The sequence below is a fragment of the Nestor notabilis genome, unplaced genomic scaffold (assembly GCF_000696875.1).
Source record: "Nestor notabilis isolate BGI_N333 unplaced genomic scaffold, ASM69687v1 scaffold4142, whole genome shotgun sequence".
NCBI lineage: Eukaryota > Metazoa > Chordata > Aves > Psittaciformes > Psittacidae > Nestor > Nestor notabilis.
The window spans coordinates 33,741-46,510 of record NW_009917729.1 but is presented as its reverse complement, the minus strand read 5'-3'; the positions used below and the strand labels follow the sequence as shown (position 1 = coordinate 46,510).

At 39.4% G+C, this 12,770-nt stretch overlaps 1 protein-coding gene across 1 annotated transcript in view; it reads left to right on the top strand.

The window, feature by feature from the left end:
* The window catches only part of ARHGEF38 (Rho guanine nucleotide exchange factor (GEF) 38), a 35,576-nt gene extending 23,781 nt beyond the window's left edge, over window positions 1-11,795 (top strand). Inside the window, exons 6-14 of the mRNA XM_010009373.1 lie at window positions 709-908; window positions 1,425-1,558; window positions 3,258-3,362; window positions 4,544-4,666; window positions 6,966-7,286; window positions 8,887-9,027; window positions 10,222-10,420; window positions 10,603-10,862; window positions 11,610-11,795. Coding sequence (XP_010007675.1) covers window positions 709-908; window positions 1,425-1,558; window positions 3,258-3,362; window positions 4,544-4,666; window positions 6,966-7,286; window positions 8,887-9,027; window positions 10,222-10,420; window positions 10,603-10,862; window positions 11,610-11,795 — 1,669 coding nt within the window. The remainder of the gene's footprint in view (window positions 1-708; window positions 909-1,424; window positions 1,559-3,257; window positions 3,363-4,543; window positions 4,667-6,965; window positions 7,287-8,886; window positions 9,028-10,221; window positions 10,421-10,602; window positions 10,863-11,609) is intronic.
* The last annotated feature ends 975 nt before the right edge of the window (window positions 11,796-12,770 follow it).

Here is a 12,770-nt window from a genome sequence, read left to right as displayed (position 1 = left end):
TGTGCCAGTGTTTTACCACCCTTGTAAAAAATTTGCTCACCTCTAGCCTGAATCTCCCCTCTTTTAGTTTAAAACCACTACACCCCATCCTATCGCAACAGGCCCTGCTAAAAAGTCTTTTCCCATATTTCTTACAGGCCCCTTTTAAGTAACAAAAGGCTGCAATAAAGATGTGAGAATGGAATGAATGGGCATCCCAGTTACTCACAAGAGGGAGATGTTGCAATTTCAACCCTGAGGGGCCAGGATGCAATAACTCCATTCAGATGCGTTTCTCAAACTTCCTGTTATTTGTTCTTCCACCCTTCCTGGGTGTTGTTGAGTGTAAGTTGTACCACACACCCCCTCAGACTGAGTGGGGCAGTTTCAGAGGAAATGTCTAAGCAATAGTCTGGTAGGTTGCTGAAAATACAGCAAAATCAGACCCAGTGTGTATTTCTTATTAAAGGGGTGAGAGGAGGGTTTTGTTTACAACAACCCCTGTTCCCTGACAGATGTATTTTATTTTTCGACTTAAGTAGAAATGACATTTAAGTGACTATGGCTTGGTACAAAGCACTGCTCTGGTTTTGATATTTTCTGTAGTTGAAAGATTAACTAAAGGATATAAAAGGCAGTGGCTTCAATGGCTAGACAGAAATAATAAAAAGTTTTTGTCTTCAAGGATTTTCCCCTTATGTGTCATTTTTTTTTTTTAATAAATTGTAGAGGAAAGCCAAATCTAATGGACATGGGGTCCCTGATGATTAAACCAGTGCAACGGGTGATGAAATACCCCTTGTTACTCTGTGAACTCCTGAATGCTACTCCTGCTTTTCACCCTGACCACAAAGTGCTACAAGATGCCCTTTCTGCTATGAAAAACATAAACGTGAACATCAATGAACTTAAAAGGAGGAAAGATTTAGGTAAGAAAAAGGCACATTAAGTTCTTCTGTCCTTATAGGTTTGGGCTGACAATTATGAGAGAGGTTTCAACTCCAGTCATATCACTACAACAGTTTTGGCTGGTGCTACCCAAGTTGTGTAATACGCTGGGTTTCAAGAAGGTAACAGATGCCTTAATGTCACTTGTCCTCAGCCAGCTATGTTATCTGCATGGTAACTTCAGAAATATGAAAATGATTAAACAATTCAAGTTATATCCATGTCCATTGTCCAGAATACAGTTGCAAACACTGGTAATAATTAAGATGCCGTAATAGCAGTATGTCTTATAGACTTGCCACGTTGAAGCCCTAACTTCACTGTTCCCAAGGCTACCACTGATAACAGGGTTTTCATCATCTCAAGCGTTTTCACACAAGATTACAGCAGGTGACATCAAAGTGTCTGTTCTCAAATGGTTTCATATTTGTGTGCCTATCCCTGTGAAAAGCCCTGTGAATACAGATTATTAGTGTCATGAAATTCTCTATCTGCAGTGCTGAAGTATAAGAGGAATGATGATGATGAAACCCTTAAAGAAAAGTTTTCCCGACTGAACATCCACTCCATTAGCAAGAAATCCAAGAGGGTCACCAGCCACCTGAAAATACTGACGGGGGGAGAACCTCAGGTACTTACTCATCCAACTGCAGATTTGCATTGACAGCTTCAGTTCTGCTTTTGCACCGGGCATTTTTAAAAAACATGTTGGAAATGGAGTTTGTGGTGTTGCTTTTCTTCTGCATCATTTATAAAGTCATTTTCTGACTGTCACAGAAGACAGGAAAATCTTTGTGATTGAAATAGAAAATAACGTAATGTGTTCTCCACCTTTTCCTTTTTTATCTGACTTTCTCAAACTTCTGATCTTCAGCAGAGGGGAAGTGGCTGGTAGTTTTGTAAAGCTCAGCCTGAGACCAATGCTTTGCAGGTTAGACTGGCAATAGTTATTGTTGGTGCTGAGAATGTGTTCAGTCCACCCTGCTCTACATCGTAACATTCAGGTTCTGAAACCACCAAAGAAGATGAGCAACACTTCTGATTAGGAAAGGCCCTGGGGTTTGCCTCTCTGTGTTTAAGGACATAGAACCATCAAAAACTGCCAGAGACACAGAACCCTGTGCTAAGACTGATGGGTGCTGGTTCCCAAAAATAAAACGCTCCTTCATAATTTCGAGGTTGTAATTCAAAACCTAGCAGGATAAGCATTTTCAGGAAAGCTTAAATCTAAGTCTCAAAGAAAATCAATTACAACTGTCCTTGAAAATGATATCCGGTGCACTTCACTGCATGAGATGGTTGGTGGTACAAGGTCACTTGCCTTTCTAGATGTGACTCTACAAGACATGTGCTGGTTTTCCCTGTTTTGTTCTTTATCAGTGTTTTCCCCCTTTCTCTGATGCAAACTACCCATATATATATTTTCTGTTCACTGATTTGTACAGTGGAAATTTTTGTATTCAGAATGGGTCACCAGCAAGGCTACAAAATCACAGAAAACCAGAGAATTAAATTTGGTTAAGAGGAGCTGTGATTTTTCTTTCTTTCTTAATTTTTTTTTTTTTGTCTCCCATGAGAAGCTTCTGGTTTATGTTTTGGGTTTGTTTGTTTGTTTGCTTGTTTTGTTTTTAATTAAGCTTAAAACATTTGAGAATCACTTTGGAATCAGGATATATCTGTTAAATATTCAGCCCTCTGTCCTGCTTAATTAGACTAAGAAAGTTCCCAATTCACATCTTTGAAACACTCTGTGACCCTTACAGTAAGACTGCTGAAAACAAGACTTGAGATTTCTCAAATTCCCCAACTAAAAGGTAGGTAGAAATAAACGTATTTTCAGTTTTTTTTTCAGTTAGCATAAAAAAGTAGTACAAGCCTATTTCCAGCTGCTGAGGTCTTGTTGCTCTAGAGGTAACAGCTCCATCTACAGCGTGCCAGGGGGAAATCTTGCCATCACTCACGCTTAAGCACCCAGGGAAGCAATTCCACGGCATAAAAATATCTGAAACAATTTTCACCATTCTTTCCTCAAATGGAACAATAACATACAGAAAATTAGGAGTTTTATTAGTAAACGTAGGTGTGCTTTTAATAAAGCAACTCCCTGCTTCCACAAGGATTAAAAATGAAATTCTCTGTCATGTTGCCCTGTGCCTTTAGCTTTTCTTGGACTAAAACTGGAGCTTGGAAGAATTAGGGACCAATCATTCTGTTTTCAAAGGGAGGAGTTCAGGGAGGGTTTGGGATATTTCCAGCAGTGCTCTGGATGTTTCTTTCATTAGCCAGGCTCTTTTGGGCTGCCAAAATAACAGTGCAAACATCTATTTTAGGTGAAAGATCAAACTTTTAATAAGGAAGAAAAGTTGTTTCGAAGTTTAGAGAAGACCGTGAAACTGTGTGTGAAGAACATTTCACTCTTCATACAACATCTACAGGTGGGTACAGGGCTTTTTGAAATCTGTGGCCACAAACCATGTCCATAACCAGTTTAACACTGGTTAGGCAACACCAAATTACTTATAAGCAGGCATATCTACATCACAATGTTAAATAAATGAGCTGTGCTGCTGTTGCATTACCGAGCCCATGGCAAAGAAGTTTGGAAGCCCACAATTCATTTTTCCCCTTAGAAAAGCAGGCTCTGTGGAGATCTATAGGTGCAGCACAGAAAAGAAGGTGCTGTCTGGTGGCACAGTTATGACTTTCAATCACTGTGTGAAGCTGTCATATGGGTCATGCACATCTGCTGCAGTGGTGCACCAACTGCTTCTCGTTTAAAATGGAGGAACTGAGTTGCAGCCACATGAATTAAAATGTCCTAAAATAAATGTTTTGGCTGTGAGGACTCCTTCTTTTATCCTGTTGCTAGGTTGTGTTGAGGACTAGCATTAGATGTACAGAGTGCTCAAGCCCATTAAAAGTCTTTGCTATTATCCTCTCCAAGAATGTGGGTTGGCTTGTAATGTAGCAACACTTCCCCTCTCATGGACAACTTACCAACTTTGTAGATGGCATAAGGCCCTTCAAAGTGTAAATGTGCTTAAACTGGACACACACGTTGCTTGAGAGGTAGGTAAGATCAATAGCCACCTGGCCAGAGCTTATAGCAAATGCACATTGTTTGGTTCAGCAAACGGAAAGGCCAGTGAGCTCAGCCAGCAAAGGTTGTTGCCTTGAACTGGGTTGACAGTTCCCTATTCAAACAAACAGATGCATACTTTGCTAAGATTAAAATTCAGAGTAAGTGAAATTCACCACCATAGTCCTACTTAGTCCTCCAAAAGAGGCCTTTGAGGGTGCATGGTCTTAACCTGGCTTCTTTCTGAGGAGTAGCTAAATTCCAGTGGGACATTTATGAGGCTGGGGCATAATTTTTTCAGTTGAACATTAACAACTTGATTATTAAATAGTTTACACTGACAATAGACAAAACAAAGGAAAATATTATCACAGTAAACAATTCCACAATGGCTGGAAACTACAGCAACTGCACAGGTGTCAGAGACAGAAAATATTTCTGATTCCACCAGTATTATTGCAGCATTTGCATGAGTGAATGCAGTATACTAAAACAGATCATAACACAGTTTCATCTTCCTACCATCTTCTTTATTAGGATTCTATACACCTGGCTGCACAGAATATAACTGGTCTTCAGGAAATCTTGCAAGACAGAGATGACAAAGTCAACAACTGTTTGAAAACAAGGAACAACACTGCAAATATCTGTGAAGATCTGGTAAGTTTATGCAATGTCCAGCATTACACAGCTATCTGTATGTGTGAGAAAACAGGTGGTCTATGTAAGGAAGACTAGGACAGAAAAGAGCAAAAAACTTCAGGAATCCTCTGGAAAAGATGAGTGATATTTTTTGACTGAGTTTCTGTAAGAAATAAGATAAAATTCAGTGCACTGTTTTTTCCCTTGAAGAGCTGAAGAAAACTTACCAAGCTAAATTCCTGAGTTTAAACTAGAATCTTTGTGCTAAATTTGCATGTTTCACCTGAGCTTCAGACAAGAGCAGCAGATCTTTGCTTTGCAACTTTTGTTACCGACATTTGCAGTTTTAGATTGACTTTTGTGATATTTGTTGTGCTCATGACCATGCTCCTGAAATCATAGATCTGTGCAAATCTCAGCTTTGTTACATTTTCAAGTAAGTTACTATCCTTCATGTAGGAAAACCATGAAAAATCTAAACATAGCCCATAGGAATTAAAAAGCAATTTAAAAAAAAAAAGTAATAGTTTTTCAACTAGACATTGGGTCCAAATGAACTCTAATGCCTGCCTCTACTAACATAGACTAAAATGTCTCTACTAACATAGACTAAAATGCCTCTAAAATATGGGGCAGCTGCTCAAGCTGGAAAAATTCAGAGATGAAGTTTTTCTTCCACTTTCCTAGGTTTTTGCAGAGTAAAAAGTAGCCATTCAATCCTTTCTAAAATACTAAAAACAGAGTCTGCCAAGAAACTGAAGGATCTTTGACAGACCACATCCACCCAGATAACGACAGGGAAGTAAGATGTTGTATTTCCTTCCCTCTGAAGTTCCCACATTTGAAAGGAATCTCAAAAAATAATCACAACAATCAGAAAGATATTTTCAATGTCTTTATAATGAATGAGAGCATAAAGTGCAGAGCAGTACCCCTCAATCATTGCAGTGGTGAGTGTGTCCAGTATGGATGATGTCCCCACATTCAGAAACATCAAAGAAAAGCAGAGGCAATTCTACATTATTAACCATGTTAATTTCTACTTGTTATCTATTTATTTCTGTGTCTTAAGTTTACAAGATCACAAGGATTCTCTATCCTATGTATAAAGGTCTTTTTAAAAGTTTTGTCCTGACATTGCACAATGAGTAAATGTTCTCACTGAATAACTCATAGTGTTCTTCAGATGTTTTCCTGAAAGGCTATTATCAATGGAGATCTCAGCAGTGAGCTTAGGTTATTATGCTTTTTTTTCCTTTGTGCATTTGTCAATAATGAATACCTTCCTCTCTCATTATATTTTAGTGAAAATTTTAGGGCAGAAATCCACAATAGCCTCTTCTCTTCCAGAAATCAGCAGTCTGGAAAAAGAGTTTTCTTAATGCATCAATCAAAAATTTGCTAAACACAGCCCAGTTTTTCAGGTGGAAATAAAGGAACTATCTAGCCAGTATACATCATCTTGGCCTTGGGAGAGCAATTCTGGTGCCAAAATGGATCTGTCCTCAACTGTGCTGTGATATGGAGGGTAGAGGGACAGATGCTCTTTTATTCTCACATTCAACCCAACAGCTTAATTCACATGGAATGTGCAAGAGCTTTACTACGATGATGAGTTTTACTCACTACAAGCCTGTGCTGTATTTGAACAAGCGACTTACTTACAAAAATAAATTTTATTTCATGCAATATTAATCCCTTGAGACAATTAGAGACTAATGGAAAAGTCTGAGACTTCGTTTTTTTACCAGGTGTCTAATTTTGTTGATTACTAGAGATAAAACTAACAAGCATAACATAATTTAATCAAATCAAGTGATTGTTTGTGTTTGCTTAAACAGGAATTGAGTTACAGCTGTTTCCAGGAAAAAAAAAAAGAAAAGGAATAAAAAAAAAGCTTTGATAGCATTCAAGACTGCAAGACTGCCATTTAGCAAGACTTCATTGCCTCTAGACTGTATACTGGCATGGGCCTTCCAGATACAGAAATCCCACTTCTATTGGACCACTTCACTTATCCTTGCCCAGTTTTTCCTCAGTGGTAACACACTGAGGGCCACACTGAAGGCTGCATGCTCCAGGGGACCACTAGTATTACCAGACATTTTGAAATCCAAAACTGTTACCTCTCCTTTGCAGTGTTATGAAGAAGATTCTAACTCATGCTAGATGCTGCTGGAAGTTGCCTCTAACAGCAGTGCTTTGTGAAGAGTAATTAACACGTTGCTTGATAGGCTACCATCAGGCTTAACCTGTTACTGGGTCTGAAGGACTGTATGAATAAAGTGATAAGTAGATCTGGTTTATATCTTTCCAGATGGCTCAGCTGGACAAGCTTGTTTTGACTCCTCTCTCAACACTGCGAGCCTTGTTTTCAGGCCCACAAAAGCTCATCCAAAAGCGCTATGACAAGTTGTTGGACTACAACAGCTACCTTCAGAGGTCAACAGGAGAAGAGCTGGACCTGGCAAAGAAAGATTATGAGGCTCTTAATGCCCAGCTAGTGGAAGAACTTCAGGTGTTTAACAGAGCAGCCAAAAAGATTGTGTTGAACTGCCTGCATTGCTTCATCACCCTCCTCATGAATATTATGTCTGCAGCACTTCAATCAAATTCTGCTATGGTGGTGCCTGTTCCAGTAAGTACCTTAGAAACAGATGTAAGCACTACCTTCATCTTTTTTCTTTCTGTATGATTTGGCTAGAGTTATGTAGGACACATGCCTACAAACTATACTGATTTTGTTTGTTCTGCTGAGAATAGGTTTGGGTTTTTTCCCCTTGAAAGCTCAGCAGAGGTTAAGTCAGGCCTGAACTTTTCATCAAGAGTGATCCAAATGCAGCTGTTACAGTGATAGTAATGGCAAGAACATTACAGTAAGGCAAAAAATGAGGCAGATGCTAGCTTTTTAGTCTTTGTTTCTTAGCACCTACCCCAAGTGGCCCAGAAAACACAGGAAGAGAAATTCTAAGAAAGTACATGAACTCTCCTCTTGCTGCCAGACCTGCAGAGTCACAGATGACTGCAAAAGAGAAACGAGTTAGGAGATCTGATTAAGTAATTTCTATGAAAAGCAAGTTCTGTTAAACCCAATATACTGCAGAAATCTCTAGGCAGTAAGGAATAGCTTTGTCCATGCTGGCATTTTTAGAAAATTCAAATCATTTCACTTACGTAGCCAAAGGTATTAAAGATGCCTGTGTGAGCTACACAGAAGGGCACTAGTTGTTCCTCCAGCCCACACTACTCTTTCTGGGCACTGTCATAGAATCATAGAATCAACTGATTTTGAAAAGACCTTTAAGATCATAACGATAATTTCCTGAAGAATGACGCTGAGAAATTAATTTGTATGAAAGTCATACAGTGTTTCAGTTTTGTTGTACGTTTGCCTAAAAGACTTGAACCCCTGGAAAAATGCAGCTGCAATAATGCCTTCCACACATCCACATCCATTCACCTGAACCAGAGCAAGACTCTATATAGGAAACACATTGTAGTGAGGCAATTCTGGAGTATTCCTTTCCATCAGCCTTGAACACAGCACATCATAGTCAGGGGCAGCTGAAAAATTAAGCAAGCAAAGTCATGATCAAAACATAGAGCTGCGCTGTTTAATGGGAAAATGAAGGCTTTTCCCACATGAAGAAATTGCATCCCTGCAATTTGACCATTTCATATTTTGAAAGCTGTTGTATCGAGCATTGTTTTCTGTGAGGCTCTGCCTACAAAATTACTTTATTTTTCTTCTTTCTGTTTACGTCAGCAAATACATTTGTGTTTAGGCACAGACCAAAAGCACATACACAGTGCCATAGACAGAGCTTCAGCTTCCCACATGATTTTTAACCTGGTGGCAGCTTCCAGTTGCACAAACACACAGCTGTGATGTAAGATACTTCAAGCCTTACAAACACATCGGCAGCTCCTGATAGCTGCTGAGATGCACATTTGCATCTGAAAGCAGGTGGCTCAGTAGCATAAAAGCAAGGCTGCTCTTTTTCATCACTGTTTAGAATATTTTTTAATGATTTAACTTAAATTAGAAGGTCTTTTAAATCCAATAATGACCTTTCTTTCTTTCCATCTTGTACCTAGCACGCCATGGTCTCTGCAGAAAATAGCAGCAACTTGTCAGATTTCCTGACTCCTAGTGTTCAGCCCATTAAACCAAATCTGCTCTCTCAAATCTCCTTACCATTCTGTTTGTGAGATCTAACCCACCTTTGTGTTTGCAGCTGTCTTCCACAAGCATCTGTGAAGTGCAGAATCAGTTGATGGAAGAGGTTCACAAGCTGAATTTTGTAAAAGAAAACAGCAGTGCAACCTTTATTGAGAGAAAATTGAGCTTGGAAAAAAAGAAACCTGTCTCTTCTTCCGTGAGTACCCTACATCCAAATTGTGTGTGACACATCCTCTTTTGGTCACTTCTGAAACAAATCCATCTTTATGCCACCTAGAAGTTTGGGATCGGTTATTTCACTGGGACTCTGAATCAGGTTCTGAAGATCTTTCCTCTGTTTTCATGTTATTACCTTCAAAACTCACTTTCTTCTCTGATTACCCTTAGTTTCATCTCTGATTACCCTTAGGTCTTCACACACATGTTAAATCTAAGGTTATACAGGTAAATTTCAATTACTTCTTTTATTAAATACTCTTACAGTGCATCTTAGTCTTCTAACTCGGGACATTTTTTTTCCTCATCTTCAGCTGTGGTTATGTGCACTGGTGTGTACGCACATACTCACACACATACACCCCCACAGCAGAAGATTCAGAAAATCCACTGGGAAATCTGTGTCCCTCTAGTTCCCAATTGTACCAGACATTTCCAGAGCTTCTAGGAGTCTAGTTTGCAGTAAAATAAAAGCTCAAGTGCTGATTTATGGGAGAAGCTGAGGAAGCTGTAGGATTCCTTTTACATCAGTAAGGCACATGTGCTCTTGCTTCCGAGGTGCATTAAGATCACATTGATGTGCACCTCCCTCCCTCCCTTCTAACCAAAACCTGAGTGAATATGCTACCACTAGTTAATAGCACCTTGGCCTTATTGAGCGAGGTAGTTTCACACAAAAAGCAGACTGTTTGGGTACTACTGATTTGTTTGCCTAATGCCTTATCATGCAAATTGTTATGTGACCTTAGCACACCTCAGGTGATTTCTGCATTATGTTTTTTGGTGATATTACATAGGTATCTGAGAGGTATATTTTACACGTATTACAAGATCATTGCTACAGTAAAACAATGAAGCAAGTAACAGTTCACATACAGAACACCAGCTCTTTGAGAGCACAGGAGAGACTAAGAGGTCTTTAATAAGTGCAATTCCTACATTTCTTTAAAATCTGCCCTTTATTGCTTACCCATTAATATGGCAGTTCCACAGGTCATTGCTACATATGCAAAGGAGGTTTAGTTACGTATAGCTGTATAAGTAACTCCTTGATTTGTATGTGAAAATGTAGAGTCAGTTGCCACACACAGCAAACACATTTTTTTATGCACCTGTATTGCTCTAGAAATGGCCTCAGCATTATTCCCAGTGAATAATTTTCTTTGCTTTTCAGCTCGAATCCCCACGTCAAACAGAAGGCCACAGGTCCAAGCTGTTGTCTACATACAGCACAGAACTGCTATACCAAGCTAAGCGCAAGTGCAATGCCACACAGGAATTTGATATTGATTTACATGAAGGAGAACTGGTGGCTGTTGTGGAGCAAAAGGACCCCTTCGGAAGTATGAGCAGATGGCTTGTTGACACAGGAAGTATGTTCTCTGCACAAACATCCCAATAACAGCTTCCCTTTGGGATATTGATTTCCTTTTCTTTCTGGCCCCATCTGTTTGCCTCTGTCATACCGACAGCTGCATAAAACGTTTGGGTTTGAAATGTTTTTAGCAGTATTTTGCTGTTTGCTTATTTTCTCTCTTTTCATTCTGGTGTCTAGTCTTTAAAGGGTATGTGTATTCCTCCTTCCTGAGGCCTTACAATCCAGCCAAACTGCAGAAGGACATGGCAGAAAACAGCTTTGCTGATGATGATTTTGATAATATCAGCCTCTTTGTCTCCTCACGGCCCTCTACTGACAGCAGCCCAAGAAGTCTGGAGCATGAGAAGAGTGACAGTACCTCATCTCTTCGATTCTGCGAAACTCCCACAATTAATGGCACAGGGACTGATGCTTTTCAGGATGTGGATGATCAGCATGTATGTATGGTACACACTGTGCCTGTCTTCTTGTTCCTATTTCAAATCTAGAATTATAATTTAAATGTTTTCCTTTTACACCATAAAAACTAATCTGTCAGTATGACATGGTAATTAATTATCCTCTGTTCTCTGCGTTGCTTAAATAGCTACAGGGTAGGAAAAGCTAATCAGTTAAACCACAAATCGCGGTTCTTGTTCACAGAATACACACCCCACGTTATGTCCAACACCTCAAGGTTCTCCTATGGAGCAGGAACCTGCAAAATAGCTCAGTTTGGGGGATTTTTCCACTTACTACTGACAAGAAAGCTGTGGCAATGCTGATCAGCAAGGCACAGGAGTTAGACGGGTGCCATATTTGAGCACAGGAGCTTTAGGAAAGGTGGTTATCCCTGACAAAATCTTGCTGGAAAATTCTCCATCCAGTCCAAGGCTGCTTGGTGTGACAGAAGCGGGCACCTGGTGTGAGCTGACAAGCTTACTAGTGTAGTAATGTGATGAGGTCTCAGAGCTTGGTTTGTTCCTCCCCATGCAGAATTTCACAGATCCTTCAATTGTACTTTTGATTTTGGCCCTGTTCCTTGTAGCCTGTCTAGCAATTGCAGACCACATAGTTCTGTACTGGTTCATATACATTATTACACATTTTCTGCATACAGAATTCATACTAATACACAATGACAAAGTAAGACGTGGCTATATTTCTGAATTCAGATTTTGGGTTTTGTGGCTTTCCTTTTTCAGACCTTCTATGCTGTTTATGCATTTCAAGCAAGAAATGATCAGGAACTCAGTCTTCAGGAGTACCAGAAGGTTAGGATACTTCGGTTTTCTGACCTGAGTGGCAATAAAGAATGGTGGCTAGCAGAAGCAAAAGGTCAGAAAGGGTATGTACCATCTAATTATCTTGGGAAGATGACATACGCTTAGGAACAGAAAGGCCCGTTGAGCCAGTTTCCCTGAAGTAGACAGAGTAATCATCTATCATGGTTTGCAGCAAGCAAGACAAACTCACAAGTGATTGACAGAAGCCATAGTATCTGGTACAGCACACAGGTGATATTGAGAACCTCCATCCTCCAAAAGCCATCACCTTGTCAAGACCTGAGGGAGGAAACACTTCATAGGAAGACTGATTCTGATTAACATCCCGAAAAAGCCGCTTTTCTATTACCCCATAATTTTCCCTTTTGTCAAAGCATCCTACATCAAGTCAACCTGCAAGTACAAATCACAGCTAAAATTATGTTTTTCTTCCATGATACTTAGCAAATAATACTCAAGATGAAGAGAATTAACCTTGAAAAAGGACAATTTCAGTCTTGAGGGGTGCTGTAGTTCAGGATTAATTGTTGAACCGCTATGTCAATGAACATAGACACTTCTTAAATCTCATGCTTTTTGATTGTCTGTTTTTATCCTCAGCCACTTTTGTAATGAACCTTATTCTCAGTGGAAATTATTGGAGTGGGAAAAGAAAAAGAGCCTTGTTTTTGTATGAAATATTTCAACTTAAAACATACGAAATATGGTGGTACCAGTGGCTGGTCCCAGGGCAGACAGTATATTTAGTTAAATATGGAAATGGGGGCAGGGAATAAGGGTGCACAAGAAACAGGTACTGTGAAACAAATGTTATAATTTTCAAAAGAATTACACAACTACTTCATATGGTAGGAAGCAGTTTGCAACAATATGGAAGTGCCTCGGGTTTGAAATTCTACATATGTCTCCACACTAACTGCTTTATAGCAAGTACTGAATTGAAACATGTGTTATCAGACTTGGGAAATTTATTAAGATTAAAAAAAAAAGTCGAACAGTGCCTTTCAATGAATATATACTGCCTATCTGATTCCTTAGGTCAGATACAGAGATCATAATGTCTAGTGAACAAGCTAGGAC